General features: G+C 47.2%; 2 protein-coding genes across 2 annotated transcripts; one reads left to right on the top strand and one right to left on the bottom strand.

Moving 5' to 3' along the window:
* Window positions 1–4,158: 4,158 nt before the first annotated feature.
* NFS1 (NFS1 cysteine desulfurase) lies at window positions 4,159–18,367 on the bottom strand (the record flags this gene model as incomplete). Its single annotated transcript, XM_069952627.1, has 13 exons — window positions 4,159–4,914; window positions 5,764–5,853; window positions 6,891–6,974; window positions 7,123–7,204; window positions 8,787–8,892; window positions 9,118–9,275; window positions 11,043–11,177; window positions 11,787–11,880; window positions 11,966–12,118; window positions 13,664–13,747; window positions 13,943–14,059; window positions 15,074–15,150; window positions 18,061–18,367. Coding segments are annotated over 13 exons (1,551 nt in total), but the record flags the coding sequence as incomplete, so codon positions are not given.
* ROMO1 (reactive oxygen species modulator 1) lies at window positions 18,199–22,060 on the top strand. Its single transcript, XM_069952628.1, has 3 exons — window positions 18,199–18,307; window positions 20,197–20,330; window positions 21,915–22,060. The coding sequence occupies exons 2-3, from the start codon at window positions 20,197–20,199 to the stop codon at window positions 22,021–22,023; spliced, it is 243 nt and encodes an 80-aa protein (XP_069808729.1). The 5' UTR covers window positions 18,199–18,307; the 3' UTR covers window positions 22,024–22,060.
* Window positions 22,061–27,837: the final 5,777 nt, after the last annotated feature.

Raw genomic sequence — 27,837 nt, forward strand, 5'->3', positions numbered from 1 at the left:
CCAGGTTGTGATGTGTCAGCTCCATAGCCCGGCACGGGGAGAGGTAAGTTAGAACTTGTAATAAATTTTCCCCCATGCCAGCTGCAGGATTTTATAATCTGTTGGATTTATACTTTAATACAGATCACTGTGGGCACCATGTCACCAAGGGCAATGGTTTATGTCATGGATCAGTGCCATCTTGGATGCGCCAAAGGACCTTGAGCTTGACTACTCTCTTCTACCCTTAATTTGGAGGTTCTCGCAGGGGAAAGGGGTTGTCTGCTTTAGACCACCCCTATAATCGAGTCACCACCTTCTTGAGAGTTGGACCAGGATCTATAAGGAAGGCGATATACTTCCACCCAGCCATTAATAAGGTTACAGATATGGCAGCCAGATCTTTCTCACATCCACTGTAGTATTAGTATAGTCTATTGTTATGTTATTGACTGTAAATAAGGTAAAATGTATAAATTGCCAAATTGGTATTACCTTCTAAGCCCAGGGGAGGGGCAACTCTCCAGCCATGGCTTCCTCAAGGTTTCCTCCTCAGGGTTTTTTTCCTCACCTGAGTGCTGAAGGGTGACTCTTCGTGAGTTGAGGGGTCTGAGGATTATTTTTTTGTCATGTAATTTTAAATAAAACTGTGACCATGTGACGCCTGATAACAATGTGTTGTGTTTTTATTTTGCGTTCTTTGGTTTCATTCATTTGGCAGTTGTGGGTCCATCACATATTGCAGAACCATAATGGCAGCTACACAGCACTACCACCTGCACAATGAGAAGATTTTTTTCCCCCCTTTTTGTCAAGCAGGGTGGCGGAGTAGACAATACAAATCCTTCATGTGTGCCTTTATCCGTGGATTAAAGGGACAAATAAATCTGGGAAAAATACCGAAGCACAAGTATCACAAAGTTTAGATCAGGGGTGTCAAACTCAAATACACAGTGGGCCAAAATTAAAAAATTGGACAAAATCGCGGGCCAGCCTTGATATTTAATGAAAAGTGCATGTGGCGTTTCTGGCACTTCCTATCCTAAAGTAATTGTCCCCACATGGAAGTTACCCATTATATCCCTGAAGCAGTAGGTAATACCATAATTGTGCCCCATGTAGTAGCCCCCCACAATAGTGCCCCACAATACTAGCCAGCCCTCCCAATAGTGTCCCATATAGTAGCCAGCCCTCCAAATAGTCTCATATAGTAGCCAGCCCTCCCCTATAGTCTCTTATATAGTATCCAGCCCTCCCCTATAGTCTCATATAGTAGCCAGCCCTCCCCTATAGTCCCATATAGTAGCCAGCCCTCCCCTATAGTCTCTTATATAGTAGCCAGCCCTCCCCTATAGTCTCTTATATAGTAGCCAGCCCTCCCCTATAGTCTCTAATATAGTAGCCAGCCCTCCCCCATAGTCTCATATAGTAGCCAGCCCTCCCCTAAGGCCTCATAAAGTACCCAGCCCTCCCCTATAGTCTCTAATATAGTAGCCAGCCCTCCCCTAAGGCCTCATAAAGTACCCAGCCCTCCCCAATAGTGACTTATATAGAAGCCAGTCCCTAAAATAGTTTCTTATATAGTAGCCTCTGGCCTATGAGATTATAATATGGGCGCTCTGAGTGGCCATCCGGACCACCCATATTATAATCTGCTGCAACGTCAGGAGGGCCAGATTTAACACAGCAATGGAAAAGCGTGACGGGCCAAAAATAATGGCCCCGTGGGCCAGAAGAATTTGACATGACTGGTTTAGATGTATATCTGCAAGGTTTGTCAAAAGTGTTTTTTTTTATTTTTTATAATTAGCTTACTACAAGGGGTGTGGCAAATGGAAAAGGGGCGTGGTTTTCACACTACAGTACTCTGTCTTAACATTTATAAGCCAAAATTAGAAGCCTGTCATTAAGTATAACTTGATGTCATCCGGCAAGTCAAAAGTTATTAATGGCAGAGAGTCTCACTGCTGACCCCGCTGAGATTATATAGGTGCAGAGAGCATGACAGTCACGCTATTTACGCACTAATTCCAATAACGTAGCCCAGGGATGGGGAACCTTTGGCCCTCCAGCTGACTATGACAAAACTACAATTCCCATCAGGTCTATGATGGGGCCCAAGGTTCCCCATCACTTATGTAGCCTCAAAGACTTGGGCCCCTTTTCAGATGTCAGGAAAATCTATTCTGATTTCCTGATCCATAGGGTTCTATTAGGCACGGACATCCTTCATTTTTCATGAATAGTGTCTGAGCTGGAAAACAGGTTTGGACATTTTAGGACAGTCCTATTTTTTCGTTACGGATGACACAAAGAACCCTTAGGACCTGTTCACACTGAATAAAAGTGGCGGAAATTCAAGCTGCACCCGCACCGTGGATGCCGCTTGAAATTCAGCCTGTCACTGATTGAATGAAATGCCTCGCACCTCCGCCTAAAGAATGACATGTCGGTGGAAAGTGGAGGCGTGCAAGGCATCGCATGGAATCAATGCGACAGGCTAAATTTCAAGCAGCGTCCACCGTGAGGGTGCATTCACACGTATAGGATCCGCAGCAGAAAATCAGGGTATGTTCGCACTGAGTAAAACAGACAGAATCCCACCTGTCTCAGTGTCCCATAGCCTGTCTATCGGAGAGCGCGCTCCTCCACAGCCACTGCTCTCCTCTCAAAGAAGCGACATGTCACTTGTTCGAGCGGAGAGCGGCGGCAGAGGAGGAGCGCGCGCCCTCTCTAATTCACTCAGGACGCGACACTGAGCACTGCGGGATTTCGCGGTGGAGAGATCAGTCCGGAATTCTGCCGTATTTGACCGGTGTGAACATACCCGTGCTCTCTCCACTCATGTCACTTCACTGAGCGGAGAGCGGCGGCTGCGGAGGAACGCCTGCTCTCCCATTGAGATGATATGACACACTGAGGAAGGTGTAATTCCACGGAGTAGAATTACGCCTATTTTACGCAGTGTGAACATACCCTAAAGGAGCATCTGGAATTCCAGACATCTTTGACTGCACATCTAGAAACTGGCTGAAGTTCCAAATGCACTGGGGCAGATACCACCAGATGCTTCGACTGGCCCTTTAAAAGGGAACTAGCAGCAGGTTAGACAAATCTAATCTGCTACTATCTCTCCTATAGCTCAGGAGACACTGAAGAGGAAGATACGTCTCTTACCTTCCTCCTCGGCTCTGTTCCCGTGCTGTTAGTCGTGTTTCCCATGGTCAGGTGAGACTGTTAGGAGCACTGCCTGCCCTCCCCCCATACACCTTATACTGACTGTCAATTCCACAGTGGAACCAGTCAACTATTCCTAAATGGACCATATCCAAGCTGTAGCAATGGATCCACATCACAGATAAGACATGCTTCTTGCATGGATTTTATAAGCTCGGTATTTGATCCGTCTACACGTAACACAAATACGATCTAAGAAATTTTTATTGATTTACAGTCTTCCAAATGCAACATATCACTCCTACTGTACATCAGCCAGACATCTGTACAAACCTGAGCAAAAATAAGGCAAAAAACACACAAAAACTGGTGCATGAGTATTGTATATTAGTGAGCTGTGTGGTTTGGCAAAGCCGGATATAGCATTTATTTGAAGGGATTGCAAAATGTTCTAGAATAATCTACCAGAATCCATATAACCTAGAAGACGTGTCCACACGCATCAGCACATTACACAGTAAGATTGGAGCACACAGCTGTGTGTCCTTGTGCGTATAGTGTATATGTAATATGCAGCGTGCGGACACCCACCCCGGGTTCCATCTGCTGCAGGAGAGGCGTACATAGACTATAAGGCCACGTTAAACCATAATGGGGGAAGATACAGGCTATGGTTACAGGAGGAAACTGCTCAAATTTAGATTGAGTATAGGCGTTCTGGCCTGAAATATCCCTTTAAGTGCACAGCAGTAAGATTAAAGGGGTACTCCAGTGACTTTTTGTTCTTTCAAATCAACTGGTTTCAGAAATTATATATATTTATAAATTACTTCTATTTAAAAATCTACAGTCTTCCAGCATATACCAATTCCTGCGGTATGTCCTGTAGGAAGTGGTATATGCTTTCCTGTCTGTCACAGTGCTCTCTGCTGCCACCTCTGTCCATGTCAGGAACTGTCCAGAGCAGGAGAGGTTTTCTATGGGGATTTGCTACTGCTCTGGGCAGTTCCTGACATGGACAGAGGTGGCAGCAGAGAGCACTGGGTCAGACTGGAAAGAAATAACCACTTCACACAGGACATACAGCAGCTGATGAGTACTGAAAGACTGGAGATTTTTTTAATAGAAGTAATTTACAAATCTGGATAACTTTCTGTTACTAGTTTTATCCTGCAGGAGTACCCCTTTACAGGGGGATAGCTGCAATAATGCACACAATCTGTGCACAGCTGTGGCGCTCTTTCTAGAAGAATTTAGCCACGTTTTTCCTACTCTGTACAAACCCTTTAGTCAAACATGACAATGACCGATACTGCAGTCCGCAATAAAATTTAGCAGTTTAGCATATTTGCTAATAAAGGGTCCCAAAGCTACTAAAAATACAAGTAACAATAACAAGTCATCTATATGGCTCACACATATTGGCAAAACTAAAATATTGGTCTTGTAAAGCTGCTCCTACTGAGGGAAAGTACTCCGCCTGTACCGATTCTGCAGCAGACGGACCCCCGGCAGGATTTCCCTGTAACTGTTAAATATTTCACCTTAACACAGAACATAAAACACATGGATGAGATCAGACGGGTGCGAGGCGGGCACTGCCGCTGGAGTAAGTGATGGCAGCCGTACGATCTCCCATTGTAACAGAACCTCGTGTCTCCTGGTGGGAGGCAGGACTGTGCAGTCTCCGATGCTCAGTGTTGTGTCCACTGGATGCTCTTCAGGTCGATCCCATCTTGCACCATTTCCCATAGTGGGCTGTAAGAAACAAAGTTACTTCTTCACCAAGTGATACAGCAACATGGGAAGCGGGGGGGGGGCGATGACGGCACATGCCTTCTATCCTCTGCCCCTTTTACACCTAATAGCCCTATTTCACGGAACGATTATCGTTCATAGACTCGCTCCAACGACCGCTCGTTAACGAGCACGTAACGATTTTTTTAAGCGAACGATAACACATAATACGTGTGGGAACGTGAACGATATCTGTAGTGTAACGATTTTTTTGCGGCCGTTACACCGTTACATGGTCGTTTAAAACGTGGGGAAATGTAGGTAGACATTTGAAGAACGACTGAAAGATTTTTTTATTCAACGAAAAGATTCGCGAATTACTGTTGAAAAACCAAAGATTTTTTTTCGACATGTTGAAAAGAAATAGTGAACGACTCAACGACGATTTCGCTGTTGCCGTTCGCTCGTTTACAGCTATTCCACAGAACGAATATCGTTAACGAGCGGTCGTTTGAACGATTTTATGAACGATGATCATTCGAAAAAGTTCCGTGGAATAGGGCCTTTAGAAATCCAGAGAGATTTTCCTGATGAGGAAATAGAGACAGATTTCCAGACCCATAAGGTTCTATTGGGCACAGACACCCTTCGGGATTTTTCTTGAAGGGTGTCCATGCTGAAAACTAGGCCTGGAAATTATAGGACTAAAGGAACTAAAGGACTAAAGGAATTGTTAGTCTCACCATGGGCAGCAGTGTATCAAATGTTAAGTTGAAATTGAATACCTCTTTAATCCTATATAGTAAATGATACACAATATCCGGGACTATCAGTAAAATGAAAACATGAAAGCTGTCACTATGGGTGTACCTCATTTCTCTGAGCCTTTTCACCTCTTGGATGCATTTATTAACTGTATAGTCCACCTCTTCTTCTGTTGTAAAACGACCGATACCAAATCTTTAAAAAAGAACAAAAACACCAATCGGTAACAAGTTATAATAGTAATAATAACAGCCTTTATTTCTATAGGACTATCATCAGCCAGCTCTGCAGGGCCCCAGAATAACATAGGAAGGTGTAGTGTGTCTATAACAGATGGAGGCTTCCCCAACTAGTCATAGCCCTACAGTCCATAAAGGAGAAATCCAATTAAAATTTTTATTTAAGTATTGTATTGTCCCCCACAAGTTATACAAATCCCCAATATACACTTATTCACTGCACTTACTACTGCATGAAGGCTGCACTTCCTGGATAACATGGTGATGTCACTTCCTGGATAACATGGTGATGTCACTTCCTGGACAACATGGTGATGTCACTTCCTGGACAACATGGTGATGTCACTTCCTGGATAACATGGTGATGTCACTTCCTGGATAACATGGTGATGTCACTTCCTGGATAACATGATGATGTCACTTCCTGGATAACATGGTGATGTCACTTCCTGGATAACATGGTGATGTCACGCCCGACTCCCAGAGCTGTGCTGGCTGTGGCTGCTGGAGAGGATGATGGCAGGGGGACACTGAGGGACACAGGGCACTGGAGGGACACTGAGCATCCCCCTGCCGTCATCCTCTCCAGCAGCCACAGCCCGCACAGTCCTGGGAGTCGGGTTGTGACATCACTGTGTTATCCAGGAAGTGACATCACCATGTTATCCAGGAAGTGACATCACCGTGTTATCCAGGAAGTGACGCCTTGATGCAGCAGTAAGTGCAGGGAAAAAAGCCCTTTATAAGCATTTCCCGTAATAAGTGTATATTAGGGATTTGTAAAAGTTTTGGGGGGCAATATAATATTTTCATAAAAATTTTCACCAGACTTTTCCTTTAACCTATCTATACCATACAGGTAATAAAAATGGCTGTTATCATCTGTCACACAGGATTCTATATGATTGACTTCATATTTTACAGTGCAAACCCAAATAACTGATAGATAATATAGATAACTGATATAAAAATACATTAATAAAAAAACAAAACCTGATGGAAGAGTGAGCCAAATCCTCATCGGCTCCAATGGCTCTCAATACATAGGAAGGTTCCAGCGATGCGGATGTACAAGCACTGTGGACGAAATCACACCATGTTACTTATGACGTTCACATAGGGGGTTAGTATACAAGGCCCTGAATCCACTGTATATAAAATTCTAGAATACGCTGCAGTTGTCTCTTATAATACAGCGTGCACGGACATTACATTTACTTCGTACCTTCCAGATGAAAGAGCGACGTCTTTTAAAGCCATCAGCAAACTCTCCCCCTCCACATAGGCAAAGGAAAGGTTTACACAGCCTGAAGAGGAAACGCGTGTTAGATATACAGCATATATGTATACACACTATATAGGGGAGATTTATCAAACATGGTGTAAAGTGAAACTGCCCCTAGCAACCAATCAGATTTCACCTCTCATTCCTCACAGATTCTTTGGAAAATGAAAGGTGGAATCTGATTGGTTGCTAGGGGCAGTTTCACTTTACACCATGTTTGATAAATCTCCCCCTATATGCATATATAATGTACACAGCTACACTGCAACTTAGGTCCATATATGCAGGAAAGTCTGCAGCCTTGTTTTAACCCTTAAGGACACAGCCAATTTTCTTACAATGATATGTAACTTGTATAACTTTTATTTTATTTGATGGCTTTTAACAAATTAAAACCTTTTAAAAAACAAAATATTCTGTAAAATTGCTCTATTCCTATCCTTATAACGCTTTTATCCTGTGGTCTATGGGGCCATAAGATGTCATTTTTTGCGCCATGATCTGTACTTTCTACTGGTACCTTGCTCGCCTATATGCAACTTTTTGATCACTTTTTATTACAATTTTTCAGGATTATTTTTGACAAAAAAAAAATCTGAAACTTCGCACTTTGGTATAATTTGCGCTTATGGCGCTTACCGTCCAAGATCAGGAATGTGATAATCTCATAGTTCGGGCAATTACGCATGCAGCGATAACAAATATATGTATTTATTTTTATTTATACAATGGGAAAAGGGGGTGATTCAAACTTTTAATATGGGAAGTGTTTTTTTATTATTATTGAAAATACTTATTTAATTTATCTACATTAACTTTTAGCCCCACTAGGGGGCAACGTTGTACACTTTACAGATTTTTCATAGGATTCCATGTAGTGTAAAAAAAAAAAAAATATATATATATATATTATAATATATATACACACACACACACACTACACAGAACACATTTTTTCTACAGATTGATTCTAAGGGCTGCCGGGAGGTTACGAGGTAACGGTGATCAGGTTTCCCTGATCGCATACAGGGCAGACTGATCAATCAAAGACAGTTAAGGACATTTAAATGCAGCTGTCAGTTTAGACAGCTGCATTTACATGTCTAATAATGGCCACGGTACCCAGATGCACATAACAGCCAGGAGCAGTGGGATACAGAACGGGGTCACGGTGCAACCTCTCTCTGAATCCCGGGAGTGGACCCATGCTGGTACGGCATGTGTCCTTAAGAGGTTAAAACAAAATGTCAAAAAGTTATACCGATTTGGAATTTACTTCAATTTAAAAATCTCCAGTCTTCCAGTACTTATCAGCTGCTGTATGTCCTGCAGGAAATGGTGTATTATTTCCAGTCTGACACAGTGCTCTCTGCTGCCTTCTCTGTCTATGTCAGGAATACACCACTTCCTGCAAGACATACAGCAGCTGATAAGTACTGGAAGAGTGGAGATTTTTAAATAGAAGTATCTTACAAATGTGTATAACTTTCTTGATTTGAAAAGAATTTCATTCTTCTGCCGGAGTACCCCTTTAAAGCCCCGGACCACATACATTACAGCGACAAAACACACTAACTGGGTTAAACAGACAGATCTCTTTTTACCTGGATACCGCTGCTCAGGGTCTCCATTCAAGACAACCTGTGGTATATTGTCCATTATGTTCTTTACCAGCTTTTGAGACAAATAGGTGATTCTCTTGTGGTCATACTGTGGGGATATAGACGTTACAAATCACAAAGCTTCAATGACAAAAAGCCAACAATGGGAAAACAAATGACCACAATATATGTATATATACACCTGTACTTAGGGAGATCTATAAGTAGCCAAGTATTTTATCATCAACATTGATGCATCAGTATATAATAAGAAGCTTTGCCTATACATATATAAAGCTACATCTAAAACATACTATACATACAGATCATATACCTCTAACTCTTGCTCAGCTACTTCACAGGCTGCTCCAAAACCAACAGTGAGTGGAGCGGGCACGGTCCCGGATCTCAGACCCCTCTCTTGCCCTCCACCACTTATCAGGGGCTCCAGTCGTACTCTCGGTCGCCGACGAACATAAATGGCCCCGACTCCTAAAGTGTCAACATAACAGACAGGTCATGAATAATCATTTCTTTTCTTATTATCTTAGGACAGATATAGGTTTATCCAAAGCATGTTTAAAGGGGTACCAAACAGTTATATAGATTTGTAAACTACTTCTATTTAAAATTCTCCAGTCTTCCTTTACTCATCAGCTGCTGTATGTCCTGCAGGAAGTGGTGTATTCTTTCCAGTCTGACACAGTGCTCTCTGCTGCCACCTCTGTCCAGAGCAGGAGAGGTTTTCTATGGGGATTTGCTACTGCTCTGAACAGTTCCTGACATGGACAGAGGTGGCAGCAGAGAGCCCCGTGTCAGACTGGATGGAATACACCAATTCCTGCAGAACATACAGCAGCTGATAAGTACCAGAAGCGTTGAGGTTTTTAAAAGCAAGTAATTTACAAATCTGTATAACTTTTAGACACCGGTTGAGTACTCCTTTAAAACGAGTCATTGTAGATTTGCCTACTACATCTGCTGGATGTTTGTTCCAAGAATCTACTACTCTTTCAGTAAAACAATATTTTTTTGTGTGTGAACTTTACAAGTCCTAACATTTTGCAATCATTTATTTTTATTATTTCAATGAGTTCTCCTGCTCCCAGGGCGGCGCTCCCCCTCGCTGTCTTTGTGCTGGAGATAACAGCCTTGGCCCCGAGCATTAGGGTTGCCAATTCTGACTGTTATACAAGGACGGCCTGGGGCCCAGCAAAGGATTTCATAACACGTTAGGGCACAGCATAGGTATTCCCAGCAGACAGCTGCTCATCTTGTATGCACAGACAGCACTATGTTATGTAGAATTATTACACCGCATTATAGCTCTAAAAACATTTCAAGGGAATGTGTCATCAGAAAATGACTTATCATTTAAATAATGTTTTTATGTTAAACATATATTTTTAAGAATTTTTGGTGAAATTTTTTCTAATTTTTCATTTTTCTATCTATATTATAAAATAATCCTGATATCTTGCAGTTCTCATTCTCACCACTGGGGCTAAAACTAAGCTGAGACTTCCTGCTGTGTCTGTGGTAATAGGAGGGAGGAGGCTGCTGTAAAGTGATCTATATAGCATTGCAGCGCCATGTGACACTAGTAGATAGAGGAGACAATAGCAGCTCCCTGTGGAATGACCTCTTCACAGGTCACAGAGCGCGCTCAGTAATGTTTCACATTCATCTCAAGGGGACAGAGTCTGTTTATTGCCGTCTATGTCCATAAGTCTTGCTGTAAAGCATGTCACTAAATGCTGTTAAGAACAACCCAGGCAATATGGCCGTCCCCAGAACAATGCACAAAAACTCATATAAAAAAAAATTACAGTCAGAAAATAGAAATAGACTAAAATAAAAGAACAAGTTTTAGTATTAGGCTATGTTCACAATTTGTATTAGACCGGGCCGTTCCGTTCACTGAATTGCGGCCGAGAACTGACATGTGAGTTATTTGCGGGTCCGCATGGGATCCCGGCCGGAGCGTATACGATGGCCGGGATCCCATTGAAGTAGAGGCAGTGTTCACAGGCGCATAAAGTACGGCCGTTGGCGTACTTTTACGTAGTGTGAACATAGCCTTAATCAGTAAAATAAAATTTAGGTGATACAGTCCCTTTAAATATTACAAATATTCTAACTTTGGGATGACTTTTAGAAAGAAAAATTGACTTAATAAAAAAAGCATATTCCATAGAGGCGGAGAAGTGTCAGTCCCTTGTTGTACGGGTGTGGTGTATCAGTGCAGGCACGGCGTACCTTTAGGACCATAGACCTTATGAGCGCTTATACTCATCAAGTCGATCTTCATCTGATTGACATTCAGGGGTATCTTCCCTACAGCCTGTGCAGCGTCTGTGTGAAAGAAGACTTTTCTGGAGCTACAAAGATATCCTGGAGACAAAGAATGGGATTGTAGTTATACATCAGATCTGATACCAGAGAGAACTTAAAATTTCATCTACTGATAAAGGGGTACACTGGAGGAAAAGAACCGTTTTTAAATCAACTAATGCCAGAAAAAGTTATATAGATTTGTAATTTACTTGTATTTAAAAATCTTCCAGTACTTATCAGCTGCTGTATGTCCTGCAGGAAGTGGTGTATTCTGTTCAGTCTGACACAGTGCTCTCTGCTGCCACCTCTGTCCATGTCAGGAACTGTCCAGAGCAGGAGAGGTTTTCTATGGGGATTTGCTACTGCTCTGGACAGTTCCTGACATGAACAGAGGTGGCAGCAGAGAGCACTGTGTCAGACTAGAGAGAATACACCGCTTCCTGCAGGACATACAGCAGCTGATAGGTACTGCAAATAGAAGTAACTTACAAATCTGTATTTGAAGTTGATTTGAAAACATTTTTCCCTTTAACACTTAAGTTCGGCTTACATATACGATACACAGTATCGCCTAGGCCAAAAGAGTGTGAGTGAGTGCACAGTAACAAGCTACTCCTAACAATAAATCCATTGGTTATTGTTATAAAGTACAAAGTTGAAAATTACCTATGTCCGCTATAGGTTGCTTCACTCCGATTTCATTGTTCACAGCCATGACAGAGACCAGGCTGGTATCCGGCCGTATGGCATCTTCCAGAACCTGCGAGAAGCGATCGCTACACGTGAGAATACCGTCCGTGATTATAGAAGGCAAAAGAAACAAACAAATGTAAGTGACCAATCACCTTTAAATCCAAGAGACCGTTCTTCTGGACCGGCAGGTAAGATACTTGGAATCCTTCAGCCTCTAGGGAGCGGCAGGAATCCAGGACGCACTTGTGCTCGGTCTGAGTGGTGATTACGTGTTTTTTCCGAGACTTGTAGAATCTGGCGACACCCTTCAGGCCACGGAGAGAAAGAACAACAAATAACAAAAATATATATAAAAATAAATCATTACACCCTAAATCGGATGGACTGAGAAGATATTTTTTTAAATGTGTTTTTAAAGGGGTATTCCCATCACCTAAACGTTTGTTAGCTGATAAGAAATGCAAAAGAAATCTATTCGTCAAACGCATTACATTAGCAAAGTTGCTTTCTTTTGAAGTTTGGCCCCTTTCTCTCGCTGTCATGTTGCATAGGATCCCGACCATTGCTGTCAGCTATGAAAGCGGTGGCCGGGCAGTGACTGGGACTGGTGGTCGGAAGCAGGTAAGAATGATTTTACTACTTTTATGTCCCCCTCTGACACATGTCTTGGATTGTCCCTGGAAGCAAGTGTAATGTTAGAAGGAGAATCTTAAAGGGGTTGTTTACCAATTTTTTTTTTCTTTTAGGTCAACTGGTCCCAGCAAGTGCCAGAGATTTGTAATTTACTTTTATTTAAAAAAACATCAGTCTTCCAGTACTTATCAGCTGCTGTATGTCCTGCAAGAAATGGTGTATTCTTTCCAGTCTGACACAGTGCTCTCTGCTGCCACCTCTGTCCATGTCAGGAACTGTCCAGAGCAGCAGCAAATCACCATAGAAAACCTCTCCTGCTCTTCAGACTGGAAAGAATACACCATTTCCTGCAGGGCATACAGCAGCTGATAAGTACTGGAAGACTGGAGATTTTTTTTTAATTGAAGTACATTTCACATCTCTGGCACTTTCTGGCATCAGTTCATTTGATTTTTTTTTTTTTTTATGTGAACCCCCCCCCCCCTTCAGAGCTGAGCCATTCTTTATGGGGCTTCTAACTATTTCTATGTTCACAAACCGCATCGTTTGTTTTTTTTTTAACACAGTCAATAAACAAAATACATCCTTGGAACTCCCATACTGCTGTTAAAGGGGTTATCCAGTACTACAAACCATGGCCACTTTCTTCCAGAGACAGCACCACTCTTGTCTCCAGTTTGGGCGGGGTTTTCCACTTAGTTCCATTGAAGTGAATGGAGCCTAATTGCAAACCGCACCTGACCTGGAGACAAGAAAGGGGCTCAACACAATGCAGTGTGGTCCAATGGAATCGTAATAACTTGAAAGGATAGACGTGGACTGTACCAAAACAAATATCTCTTCTTTATTAAATGATCCAACAGGTCACATGGTGCAGACAACACAATCAGGCGACAGCTGTTTTACACGTATTGTGCTTTTTCACAGCCCTTTTTTTTTTGCACACCCAAAAACGTGGTCAACCGTGTTTTCGTGTACACACAAAAAAAGGTGCATTTTGATCCTTTTTTATCTTTTTTTTTTTTTTTTTAGAATGAAAAGGCAAATGCATCCGTTTTCTGCATAAACGGATAAAAAAAAAAAAAACGGATTGCAGAAACACAGTGTGAACCCAGCCCTATACAACATGTCATGATAGAAAGTCAAAATAAAACAAGATTTCGCCCAATAACTACAAAAAAGAAAATCTTCTTTTTCAGCTTTAATATCCAACATACCTTGAGAGCGAGATTGTTCGACTCGGTTGCGCCACTTGTGAATATGATCTCTCTGGGATCGGCTCCGATCAGGGAGGCCACTTGCTGCAGAAGAAGAAGAAGGACTCATCAGACAAATACTTATTACATCTGATAAATACAAAATATAAAGTATCCATAGATCTGGACCCTTCAGCCGCTGCAAAACTACAATTTCCATCATGCCTGGTCCAGGCATGATGGGAATTGTAGTTTTGCAACAGCCGGAGGAAGTTTCCCCATCCCTGCTGCAGGTCTCACCTCTCTAGCTGTCTCCATCGCCTTCTCGCTCTCCCAGCCATACGCATGGGTCCTGGAGTGCGGGTTCCCATAATAATTCACCAGATAGGGCAACATCCGGTCCAGTACTCGGGGATCCTATCATATATAACGGTATAGCAGAGTGCACCGACAGCCATTTATTTATACAGCATTATTTTTGGAAAAACTCATAGCCACATCCTAGAGACATGTTTGATCAGATCGATAATCGGACGAATCTGCCCTATCCGGCCGATTATCGTTTCGTGTAATAAACACAATGATCAGACGATGACAATGATCGTTGATATAGGTTTGGACCTATAATTGTCGGGCACCGACCGCGCATTGCTACATGTAATAGTGGTGTGCGGCCGGCAAGTGCCGATATGCAAAGTGCATACATTACCTATCCATGGTCCAGGGCTCCTCCTGCGCTCTGCAGCTTCACAGCGGCCTGTCTCAGCTGACAGACCGCTTAGCCAATCACAGGCCGGGACCGCCGCGGCCAGTGATTGGCTGAGCGGCCTGTCAGCTAAGACAGGCCACTCTGAAGCTGTAGCGCAAGGGACCCGGGGAGAAGCAGAGCGCAGGAGGAGCCCTGGACCATGGATAGTTAATGTATGCAGTTTAAGCAAGGGCTGCAAGGATATCAGTAACGATGTCTGTGCAGCCCTTGTTAAATGATTATCGGGCCGTGTAACAGGCCCAGTAAAAGAGCGCCAATCTAGCAGATCGGCGCTCATTTACAGTTATTCTCGGGCCCCTATCCCCCCGTGTAGTAACACCCTAAGAGTCTTGGTGTTCAGGCCACCACCGATCTCTCCCAACTCTGTTCTCATGGCAAGAGATGGACGTCTATAGAACGTCTATGGGCCCATCTCTTACAGCAAGTCAGGGAGTGTGGTGGGGTCTGAGCACGTCATGTGACGTCCCCATTAACTACCCCTAACTTCCCGCAATTAGGAGAGAAGAGCTCAGCTGAGCGCTTCTCCTGGCTTGTTCTAGTGATGGGTGGGGGACAGATCACCCAGACCCAGATGGACAGGTCAAAAGTTGTGGTTTTTTTAATGAGGGGGACACCTTAGAACCCCTCCTGTACTATTTGTGATTACGTTTATTGAAACTCACCAGTGGACTTGTTGCCTGAACGTCCATATACAGCGGCCTGGGCTCTGGCTTCTCCAAGTGCTTTTCATTATGCCAGTCTGTAAGGAAATACATCCGTAAGTATAATACCTACTGCACTGCACAGACAAAACAAATGACAGTCTTAGAGGGGAGGAGGGTTAGTTACAGCGGCCCTTTAAAGGGGTTGTTCACACAATTATTTTTTTGTGTTGGTCCTAGAAAGTGCCAGAGATTTATAATTTACTATTTAAAAATCTCCAATCTTCCAGTACTTATTAGTTGCTGTATGTCCTGCAAGAAGTGGTGTATTCTTTCCAGTCTGACACAGTGCTCTCTGCTCCCCCCCTCTGTCCATGTCAGGAACTGTCCAGAGCAGCAGCAAATCCCCATAGAAAACCTCTCCTGCTCTGGACAGTTCCTGACATGGACAGAGGTGGCAGCAGAGAGCAGTGTGTCAGACTGGAGAGAATACACCACTTCTTGCAGGACGTACAGCAGCTTATAAGTACTGAAAGACTGGAGATTACTAGTACGATTTACATTTTCCGGAAACGGATGCAAATACGGATGAGTTTATACGGACCACGGAGTAAAAATAGCCGGAGGTTTTGCGGTCCGGAAAGATGACTGAACGTGTGAATGAGGCCTAAGCCATTTGTTATAGGAGGACTCCGATTAACCCATTGTAGTCCTGATTCCTCATGGCTGATGGGAAATGTTCAGGCTACTTGTGTGGACTTGTATAATATCATGTGCAGGATGACTAAGCGAGATACAGAACAGCGAGCACGGATTACTATGTGATCACTGCAGGACTGGATATTTCCATACATACATTATATATACAGGGTGCAGGGCGCCTGGGTTTTTGTTGCACTCGCATAACTATTGGGGAGCACTGACCTAAATCCCCCCAGCGGCCCCGACCATGTGATGTTACTGTACGTCTGTGCTGGATTATCAGATTGTCTGGATTCATGGACACTAATTCAGTAACTTTCACTGGACTGATCCATAGATGGGGGCTCAGTGACGGGGCAGTCTCCTCTGGGGGGGGGGCTCAGTGACGGGGCAGTCTCCTCTGGGGGGGGGGCTCAGTGACGGGGCAGTCTCCTCTGGGGGGGGGGCTCAGTGACGGGGCAGTCTCCTCTGGGGGGGGGGCTCAGTGACGGGGCAGTCTCCTCTGGGGGGGGCTCAGTGACAGGGCAGTCTCCTCTGGGGGGGGCTCAGTGACGGGGCAGTCTCCTCTGGGGGGGGGGCTCAGTGACGGGGCAGTCTCCTCTGGGGGGGGGGGCTCAGTGACGGGGCAGTCTCCTCTGGGGGGGGCTCAGTGACGGGGCAGTCTCCTCTGGGGGGGGGCTCAGTGACGGGGCTGTCTCCTCTGGGGGGGGGGGGCTCAGTGACGGGGCAGTCTCCTCTGGGGGGGGGGGGGCTCAGTGACGGGGCAGTCTCCTCGGGGGGGGGGGGCTCAGTGACGGGGCAGTCTCCTCGGGGGGGGGGGGCTCAGTGACGGGGCAGTCTCCTCTGGGGGGGGGCTCAGTGATGGGGCAGTCTCCTCTGGGGGGGGGGGGCTCAGTGACGGGGCAGTCTCCTCTGGGGGGCTCAGTGACGGGGCAGTCTCCTCTGGGGGGGGGGCTCAGTGACGGGGCAGTCTCCTCTGGGGGGGGGGGGGGCTCAGTGACGGGGCAGTCTCCTCTGGGGGGGGGCTCAGTGACGGGGCAGTCTCCTCGGGGGGGGGGGGCTCAGTGACGGGGCAGTCTCCTCTGGGGGGGGCTCAGTGACGGGGCAGTCTCCTCTGGGGGGGGCTCAGTGACGGGGCAGTCTCCTCTGGGGGGGGGGCTCAGTGACGGGGCAGTCTCCTCTGGGGGGGGGGGGGGCTCAGTGACGGGGCAGTCTCCTCTGGGGGGGGGGCTCAGTGACGGGGCAGTCTCCTCTGGGGGGGGGGGGGGCTCAGTGACGGGGCAGTCTCCTCTGGGGGGGGGGGGCTCAGTGACGGGGCAGTCTCCTCTGGGGGGGGGGGGGCTCAGTGACGGGGCAGTCTCCTCTGGGGGGGGGGGCTCAGTGACGGGGCAGTCTCCTCTGGGGGGGGGGCTCAGTGACGGGGCAGTCTCCTCTGGAGGGCTCAGTGACGGGGCAGTCTCCTCTGGGGGGGGCTCAGTGACGGGGCAGTCTCCTCTGGGGGGGGGCTCATTGACGGAGCAGTCTCCTCGGGGGGGGGGGGGGGCTCAGTGACGGGGCAGTCTCCTCTGGGGGGCTCAGTGACGGGGCAGTCTCCTCTGGAGGGCTCAGTGACGTGGCAGTCTCCTCTGGGGGGCTCAGTGACGGGGCAGTCTCCTCTGGAGGGCTCAGTGACGTGGCAGTCTCCTCTGGGGGGGGCTCAGTGACGGGGCAGTCTCCTCTGGGGAAGGGGGGCTCAGTGACGGGGCAGTCTCCTCTGGGGGGGGCTCAGTGACGGGGCAGTCTCCTCTGGGGGGGGCTCAGTGACGGGGCAGTCTCCTCTGGGGGGGGCTCAGTGACGGGGCAGTCTCCTCTGGGGGGGGCTCAGTGACGGGGCAGTCTCCTCTGGGGGGGGCTCAGTGACGGGGCAGTCTCCTCTGGGGGGGGCTCAGTGACGGGGCAGTCTCCTCTGGGGGGGGGGGGCTCAGTGACGGGGCAGTCTCCTCTGGGGGGGGGGGCTCAGTCACGTCCTTCCTAAGTAGCAGTTACCTATAGATGTATATACCATTACTATCACTCACAGCAGAATGGTAACACAGGTCACTATATACCTCTCTGTACACATTATTATACCAGTATAGTATATACCACACCTCACTATTATACTGTCTAGTATATACCATCACTATCCCACCAGTCCTGTATATACCATCACTATCCCACCAGTCCTGTATATACCATCACTATCCCACCAGTCCTGTATATACCATCACTATCCCACCAGTGCTATACACGTCCCTCCTCCCCCCCGGTCGGTCCCGGCGCTGTACCCGTCTGCTCCCCGCGGCTGGCGGCTCTGACAGCCGGGCCCCTCGTACAGCTCCCCGCGGGCAGCAGGCTCCTCAGTGCGGCCCGGTACAGCATGTCTCCCGGCAGCTCGTTTGTTGTGTAACGGGGCTCGGGGGCGGCGTCACCGGCTACAAGAGGAGGGGAGCGGGAGCGGACAGCTTCCGGGGAGGGCGGAGCCAGCCGGGCGTCATCAGAGAGCTGCGGCCTGGAGCGCCCGACACAGCAGAGGTGAGAGCGGCCGGGGGAGCGGGTCACGGGGGACACACGAGTGGGGGAGGTCGGGCTACAGCTCGCCCGCCATCACCGGGGGCCCGGGAGTACATCATGTGATAGCAGTAACGTGTGTGTCACCGTTATGGGGGTCACGTGGGCCGCTCTCTATTATATAACGGGAACAGATTATTATATTGTTACTGTAATGTTTCTTCTTGTTGGTCTGATGTGTAGTAATGGGCACCCCCTGCTGCTGCACCCTCTGCTCCCCTATATCCTGTGTGTAGTAATGGGCACCCCCTGCTGCTGCACCCTCTGCTCCCCTATATCCTGTGTGTAGTAATGGGCACCCCCTGCTGCTGCACCCTCTGCTCCCCTATATTCTGTGTGTAGTAATGGGCACCCCCTGCTGCTGCACCCTCTGCTCCCCTATATCCTGTGTGTAGTAATGGGCACCCCCTGCTGCTGCACCCTCTGCTCCCCTATATTCTGTGTGTAGTAATGGGCACCCCCTGCTGCTGCACCCTCTGCTCCCCTATATCCTGTGTGTAGTAATGGGCACCCCCTGCTGCTGCACCCTCTGCTCCCCTATATCCTGTGTGTAGTAATGGGCACCCCCTGCTGCTGCACCCTCTGCTCCCCTATATCCTGTGTGTAGTAATGGGCACCCCCTGCTGCTGCACCCTCTGCTCCCCTATATCCTGTGTGTAGTAATGGGCACCCCCTGCTGCTGCACCCTCTGCTCCCCTATATCCTGTGTGTAGTAATGGGCACCCTCTGCTGCTGCACCCTCTGCTCCCCTATATCCTGTGTGTAGTAATGGGCACCCTCTGCTGACACACACTTGCAGATGTATGGATGTCAGACGTCTGCTTTATCACTATACAAAGATGAGCTCTAATCTGTAGTTAGGCCCCTCTGTGCGCCCCCCCGTACAGTAGTTGGGCCCCTCTGTGCGCCCCCCCGTACAGTAGTTGGGCCCCTCTGTGCGCCCCCCCGTACAGTAGTTGGGCCCCTCTGTGCGCCCCCCCGTACAGTAGTTGGGCCCCTCTGTGCGCCCCCCCCGTACAGTAGTTGGGCCCCTCTGTGCGCCCCCCCGTACAGTAGTTGGGCCCCTCTGTGCGCCCCCCCGTACAGTAGTTGGGCCCCTCTGTGCGCCCCCCCGTACAGTAGTTGGGCCCCTCTGTGCGCCCCCCCGTACAGTAGTTGGGCCCCTCTGTGCGCCCCCCCGTACAGTAGTTGGGCCCCTCTGTGCGCCCCCCCGTACAGTAGTTGGGCCCCTCTGTGCGCCCCCCCCGTACAGTAGTTGGGCCCCTCTGTGCGCCCCCCCGTACAGTAGTTGGGCCCCTCTGTGCGCCCCCCCCGTACAGTAGTTGGGCCCCTCTGTGCGCCCCCCCGTACAGTAGTTGGGCCCCTCTGTGCGCCCCCCCGTACAGTAGTTGGGCCCCTCTGTGCGCCCCCCCGTACAGTAGTTGGGCCCCTCTCCATAGTACTTAAGGGGTTGTCCAGCGTGGGGGCTATTTTTTCATATGGCTGGGGAGGAGGTGGCTGAAAGAAAAGACATTCCCGCCGCTGGAACTGGGGAGGTGAGTGAATGTCTTTTCTTTTAGCCACCCCCTCTCCAGCCATATGAAAAAATAGCCCCCACGCTGGACAACCCCTTTAGGCCCCTCTCTGTTCCCCCCATATAGTAGTCAGGGCCCCCTCTATGCACTAGATGTTGAGGTCTTTGTTGGACGCTCAAACCCAAGTTACTGCACTTGATTTCTGCTCTGGCTAATGAAGAACTTAGGCTGCAGTTTTGATCAGGCCTTCCATCTATGGGGTGTCCCTAGACTTGCTGACCGCACTTAGGCGGGGCTTTGGATTACGTGCTGTAATGTTCTGGTTGCTCTCTTCTACAGATGCCAGTTGCAGTCGGTGGGCCCTATGGGCAGTCACAGCCCAGCTGCTTTGACAAAGTGAAGATGGGTTTCATGATGGGCTTCTCAGTAGGCATGGCGGCGGGGGCATTGTTCGGCACTTTCTCGTGTTTAAGGTGAGTGAACAAAGTGCAGTCGATATCGCTCCTGATCAAAGTACAAGATGAAATAAATATTGCCCAAGTCACCCGAGTGCAAATAGATGAATAATGTTAGGGGAAAAAAATCAATGAAAAGCAAGTGTAATTTTACTTGTATAGCATGCTGTAGATGGATTATCTCTATAATTAGAAACCTAACATTAGAGAAAGTTTAAAGGGGTACTCCGGGCAGGGGGCTTTTTTTCTCTATGGCTGGGAAGGGGGTGGATGAAAGCAATGACGTCCAGGTAGGTGGATATCGTTGCTTTTATCCACCGCCTCCCTGGCTATAGTGAAAAAGAACACTCCTGCCTGGAGTACCCCTTTAAAGTGACTGTACCGCCAGGCCCAGGCTGAAGCACTGGAGGCGGGCCCATCCACCCTTAGTGGGAAGAAACCCCTGCCCCTCCATGACGTGACTCCATTAGAATCAATGGAACCCTATCATAGAGGGGCTAGGGTTTCCTCCCATTAAGGGTGGGTCGGCCGCCTCCAGTGCTTCAGCCTGGGCCTGGTGGTACAGTCACTTTAATATATACCTGCTGTTATATACAGTAATAAAGAGCCGATGCTTACCTCTCTGTGCTCCTGCGGTGTCTCCAGGTCCAACTTGTCTCTGGAGTTACAGCCAGCTCAGCTTGTCACTGGCCACGGCACTGTCCCTTCTTAGGCCCCGTTCCCACTGAGCAAAGCTAGCGGAATTCCGCGAAGGAATTGTCCGCCACGGAATGCTGTTAGCCTCCCACTCATAATGGGAGTCTATGGGAGGCGCGCGCTGCTGCTCTGTACGCGCTGAAGAATGAACATGTTCATTCTTCAGCGCGGAGACAGAGAAAAACTCACACAGATTTTTGTGTCTTCAGCAAAAAGCAGCACCTTAGAACTAGGGGAAGGAGACTGATTAGGTAATTATGGAAGGAGTTTATAGTCTCACAATGGGCAGCAACATATAAAAAGTTATGTTTAAGCTGAATACCCCTTAAAGCTCCCCCTCAAGTAGGAGAGCCCTCACACAATTGAATTGAAGGAAAACCCATAACCCCCTTTGTAAGCATTTAGATGCCATCATCTCATCTGACTGCAGCATTTTAGTGATTAGTTGAGATCTGAGTTATCTCCAATCCTGGCTGCTTCATAGTGAACAGCAGACACCCACTGTATATGGAGAGCACAGTATGTATGCCCTCCCAGTATGTCCTGTATTTATACACAGGTATTCTCATTTAGCTTTGGCTGTCCAGGCATGATGGGAGGTGTGGTTGTGCAACAGCTGGAGGGCCGAAGGTTCCCCATCCCGGAATTAGGGATTAGTGGAGGTCTGACCACTGCTGATAGAGCAGAGTGGTGGTCGGTAACCTAGACACAGAGCTGACAACAATGGGAGGGAAAGAGCAGCATATCAGGAGGAGGAACGTTTGCTAAATCACTGTATTCGTTGAGTCCTACAAGTATAACTATATAATTATTGAGATGGGACTATCCCAACTCACTGGAGACTTTCCCTAATTGAGCGCTGTGGATATAAGACATCATTAAATGGACAGGACTTTTGTTTTACAGATTCGGAATGCGAGGACGTGAACTTGTTGGCGGTATTGGGAAGACCATGATGCAGAGCGGCGGCACATTTGGAACGTTTATGGCCATTGGGATGGGGATTCGATGTTGATCTACCTGTAGTTAATAAATCTCTGCACTTGTGCTCACACCGGGTCCTAGCGTCATTATTGCGCCAGTGTCTTATATTATGGGATGAAGTTAAAGGGGACCTGTCACCCCCAGCTGCCAGGGTGAAGCCTGACCCCCTCCTGGTGGAGCTCCTTAAACATACCACTTCTCGAAGTCCTGTACCGCATCCCGCTGCCGAGAAATCCCTGTCGTCAGCCGTGCGCATGCTCACCAGAGATGAGCCTGACGCCATAGAGAATGCCCACACTGAGAATCGGTGACTGAGGCAGGACTGACTGCCTAAGTGGGTAGTTACTTTGGGGCAGTGAAAAAGCAAGAAGTCTGGAGATTCAGGAAACTGGAAGCTGCGGGGGCACAGGGACGGGTAAGTATGGAGCAGTCATTCTCTATGGGCGTCGGACTCGTCTCTGGTAAGCATGCGCCCGGCTTCCGATGGGGATTCCTCGGTGGTGGGACGGGGTCTGGGACCAGAACTTCGAGGAAGGGGTAAGTATAAGGGTCTCCACGGGGGGGTTGGCAGACTTCACCCCAGCAGCCGGGGTGACAGGTCCCCTTTATTCCAATGTCTCGCTCACTACTTACTTGGGGGCTTTTGGTTCTGTACAACTTTGAGACCAATAAAGGTTTAATATAATGACCTAAAGAATTTCTCTTCAGTTTGACCTATGACCTAGCTGTTGTCACCTTTCTTAGCACATCTACACTGTGTATGAAATAAGAATAACCCTTTTAGGTTTCATAAATATGAACATTTTAAAGGAGTACTTTTGGGCAACAGTGAAAAATCTAGGGAGATGGAGGATATAAATCATACTTACCTGTCCCTGTGCCCCTGCAGGTCTTTTACCATCCAGGCTCCTGAATTTCCAGACTTGTTTTGTCACTGCCCCAAAGTACCTACCTGCTCAGGCAGTCAGTCCTGCATCAGTCACTGATTCTCTCAGTAGGCGTTTCTTAGCTGGGGATGCCACAGAACTGGGAGAATGGGAATAGGTAAGTATGATTTATTTTGATACCTCTGGATTTTTCACAGTTGCTCTTAGTACCTCGATGTAGTTTAGTAAAAATGGACGGCTTAGGCTGCATTCACACGTCCGCAATTTTGCAGACCTTACGGACAGGAAGGCAAGTAATGATTAGTTCCTTGCAGCGGGGAAAAAAGTTTGACTCTTTCATTACAGTGCTGTGGAGATTTGAACAAACATTTTTTCCCCTCTGCCGGCATTACATTGATACTTCATGCCGGGCGAGGAACTAATCTATTGTCTTTCCCCGTCCACAAAATAGCAGATGTATGAATGCATTCTTAGGGCCCTATTACACGGGACGATTATCGTCTGAAAAAGTGAAAATTATTATGTTAATTTGTTTTCCCTAAGACCCATTGGCATCACAACATTGGGGTGTTATCGCCCCTGCGAGCCCCTGGGACGAAGGAATATTTAATGAATATTTAACAGTAAACCTTTTTAATCTTTATTACTCCTCCCCCAGGAAGTATAAATAGACTCCACCTCCCCACACACCTCAGTCAATTATAAAGCATATAACATAGGGCGGGTGTCTTTTGATGCCAATGGGTCTTAGGGAAAACAAATTAACATAATAATTTTCGCTTCCCTATCGTCCCATTGGCATCACAACATTGGGGAACTAGCAAGAATGCTCCTCAATGGGTGGGTTCTCGATTATAGCTGCAGACAATATTGATCTTGCAAACGTAGTTCTTGTCGCACAAGACGTGTCCAAGCGATAGTGTTTCACAAAGGTCGAAAGGGAAGACCAGGTTGCTGCCTGACAAATCTTCTCCAAGGGCACAGCGGCACGCTCAGCCCAGCTAGAGGCTACTGCCCTGGTCGAATGAGCCTTAGTGAATTCCGGAGGAGTGAGATCGGCCATCGTGTAACAAAGCGATATGGCATCGCAGATCCACCGAGATATTGTAGGCTTCGATGCTTTTCTTCCTTTATTCTGACCAGAAAAAAGTACAAAAAAATTTTCCTCCTTGCGAAAAGAAGCCACTCTGTCCAAGTAAATTCTTATTGATCTTGATACGTCAAGAAGAGAAAGATCCAGTTCTTCCTGAGCTGATCCGGCCGGCGAAAACACGGGCAGTACCACTGATTGATTAATATTAGTAACAGTGGCTACCTTTGGAAGAAACCCTGGAAGAAATCGCAAAACGACCTTGTCCTGAAAAATCACATAAGGCGGAGAGGAACCGAAAGCCTGCAGTTCCCCTACTCTCTTGGCAGATGTAACTGCCAACAAAAACGCAACCTTAAAGGATAGAAATTTATGATCTGTTTCTTCCAGAGGCTCGAATGGTGGAAGACATAGGCGTCTTAGCACCAAGGACAAATCCCAAGGGTCCGCCTGTCTGACTATGTTAGGTCTTAATCTTGTGACAGCCTTGATGAAGTTCTTGATCTCCATGAACTGGAATAGGCGTAAACTTAGATGTGCTGAAAGGGCCGCTATTTGGACTTTGATGGAAGCAGGCTTGAGTCCTCTGTCAAACCCCTCTTGTAGAAATTCTAAAATTTGAGGGGTGGAACTCTTTGTTGGATCAAATCCCTTAACAGCACACCAATCCTGGAAAATGCTCCATATTCTTAGGTAAGATCTATTTGTGGCTGCGCTGCGTGCATGAGAGAGAGTCTGCAAGACTCTCTCCGATAACCCAGGCTCTAAAATGGCCCCTCTAGCCTCCAAGCCGTCAGGTTGAGGCTGTCCAGGTCCCTGCAAAGATGTTGCCCCTGGACTATTAGGTCTGGATGGCGAGGCAGTTTCCACCATTTCCCTCTGCTCATGATCATGAGCAGGGAAAACCAAGACCTCTTCGGCCAGAAGGGGGCCACCATGATCACTGATGCTTGGTCGATCCTGATCTTCGTCAGTACTCTGGGAATCATGGAGATTGGTGGGAAGATGTAGGCTAGTTGAAAATCCCACGGAATTGTCATAGCATCTACCACCGTCGGGTTGTCCGATGTGTACAGGGAACAAAACCGCGTCAGTTTGGCATTGTTTGCTGACGCCATGAGGTCTATCTGAGGAAGTCCCCAACGATGTGTTAACTGAATGAACACTCTCCTTGAAAGTGACCATTCCCCTGGGACTGTAAGACCTCGACTCAAGCGATCTGCTAGAGTATTGTGTATTCCCCTGATATGCATTGCAAATAAACTGGACACTCTGGTTTCCGCCCATTTGAAGATCTTCTCCACTTCTCTGAGAAGTGAAGGGGATCTGGTACCTCCCTGCTTGTTCAGGTAGGCTACACAGGCTATGTTGTCCGTCCTGATTCTTACCGCTTGGTGAAGAATGGCAGGAGTAAAATGAAGAAGAGCAAGATAAATTGCCCTGAGCTCCCGAATGTTGGAAGGAAGAGCAGATTCCTGCGGGTTCCAGATTCCCGAGACCGTGTTGTGTAAGAGATGAGCACCCCAACCTGTCCCCGAAGCGTCTGTTGTTATTGTCAACCAATGTGGTTCTGATATTGAAGCTCCATGTCTTACTTGCCTCCACCACATCAGGGACTGCCGCGTTGGTGTGGACAGGATATGTGTTGCATCTAAATCCTCCAGCCTTCGATTCCAGACTGCAAGTACCTCTGTCTGGAGGAGTCTCATGTGCCACAGTGCCCACGGAACGGCTTCTGCTGCCGAGGTAAGTAGACCCAGGAACCTCATTAGAGTTCTTATAGACACTTGACGCGGAGGGATCAGAAATTGTGCTCCTGCCTGGATTCGTTGTATTCTGGGAGCGGAAAGAAACAATTTCATTTGAAATGAATCTATTAGGAAACCTAGAAAAACCTTGGTCCTGGATGGGGTAAGATCTGACTTCTCGTGGTTGATAAGCCATCCTAGCTGTTGCAACATGTCCTGTACATAATTCAACTGCTGACTCAGAAGATTCTGAGTCTGAGCCATAATCAACCAGTCGTCTAGGTATGGTATGATCTTTATTCCCTGCAGACGGAACAAGACCATCATTGAAGACACAATTTTTGTAAATACGAAAGGGGCAGAGGTTATCCCGAAGGGGAGAACCCTGAATTGTAAGTGCCTCACCTTTCCTTGAAGTTGTATCGCGATCCTCAGATACTTTCTGTGAGCCTCCAGGATCGGAACATGGAGATATGCATCCTGAAGATCTATGGATGCCATAAAATCCCCTTCTTGGAGGACTGATCTTACCGATTTTATACTCTCCATGCGAAACTTCTTTTTTACTAAGAATCTGTTTAGATAGCGCAGATCTATAATAAGCCTCCACCTTCCGGATGGCTTGGGCACGAGAAATACTGGAGAGTACACTCCCAGACCAATCTCTGCCGGCGGAACGCTCTCTAAAGCCCTTATGGAAAGAAGATGAAGAATCTCTCTTTCTAGAACCGTCTGCCTTTCTGGAGCTAGTTTCCTTGATAGGAGAAACCTTGGGGGAGGAAGAAGAGAAAAAAGAAGAACATAGCCACTGCTTATAATGTTTATTACCCATTGGTCCTGAATCAGTTTTTTCCAGGCTGGGAGGAATAGGGTTCCCTTACGTCCCATTGGCATCACAACATATGGGGTAAATTCGCCCCTGCGAGCCCCTGGGACGAAGGAATATTTAATGAAAAAATAACAATTAAATTTTAATCCCCTCCTCCATGAAGTATAAATAGGCTCCACCTCCCCCTAGACTTCAGTCTTTTTTTACTTCGTCGCTGTTAGCCCTAGGGGACTTTGTCCCTCCTCCGTTTTTAGGCTTTGTTAACCTGTTGCATTCAGGTTTTCTCTCCAGGTAATGATTGCTGGGATGCCGCTGGAGCCGGTGTCCAGGTAGTATCCTGATATTTGCTTCTGCAGGTCTTAGCTTTTAAGTTTTTCTTACCTAGTGCGTCTTGGAACGCACTCTGCGTGTCACCCGAGCCGCTGGCTTTTCTTCCAGTCGTGTTCGACTGTGGAACGCATCAGCGCTGCGTGCGTCTCAGCACTGCGGCGTCATGTCACTTCCGGGGGCCGGCAGCGGCGTGCGCTCTCTGCATGCCGGATTAGCTGTGTGTTCAAGGCAGAAGGTAAGATGTTGCTACCTCTAGGTCTGGCTGTCTTCCTCTGGAAGGATTTTCTGTGGCTCATTTGGATCTAATAGAAAACATCTGAGTGCAAAGTGCTGTGATCTCTCTTCTATATACTTAAAAGTAAGTGTTGCTGCCACCTAGTGTCTCTTTCCGGTATCACTCTAGCCAGGCTAGTGGTTTATATGTATTGTAATACATTGATTATTTGCAGATGTCTGAAATGGAGACCAGTCCTGCTGCTGGCAAAGACCTTCTAAGGAAGCACTTCATGTGCCGAGTGTGAGACTCCACTACCTGACGGCTATGGATACCGTAGGAGGATCATTTTTTCCAGATAAGATTCATCCTTTCTTTCATAAAAATATTTATGAATGCCTAAAAATATTTATAATGCCTAAGTACGCTGTCCTTCATGCAGACCTAAACCTATGAGGAGCCTGATGTTCAGGATGTAGTTTTATGGGTCAAGGACTATGTGCAAAAGACTTTAGCGGCTAATGAGAATCGCCGCCCGTGTCCTAAGTTAAAGACCAAATGGAGTATTTTTCTCTCTATTCCCACCCTTTGAGTATATTACTTTATGGCTGTAGGATTATGGTCATTTTCAGTTTTTACTGTGATTGATGAAGTTAAGTCATCATCTTCTTCTGAAACCTCTTCTACTTCTGAAGATGAGAAAGAATTATTCAGGGGGTATTTCACAGCTGATAGAATTCACAAGCT

The sequence above is a fragment of the Dendropsophus ebraccatus genome, chromosome 14 (genome assembly GCF_027789765.1).
Source record: "Dendropsophus ebraccatus isolate aDenEbr1 chromosome 14, aDenEbr1.pat, whole genome shotgun sequence".
NCBI classification, from domain to species: Eukaryota; Metazoa; Chordata; class Amphibia; order Anura; family Hylidae; genus Dendropsophus; species Dendropsophus ebraccatus.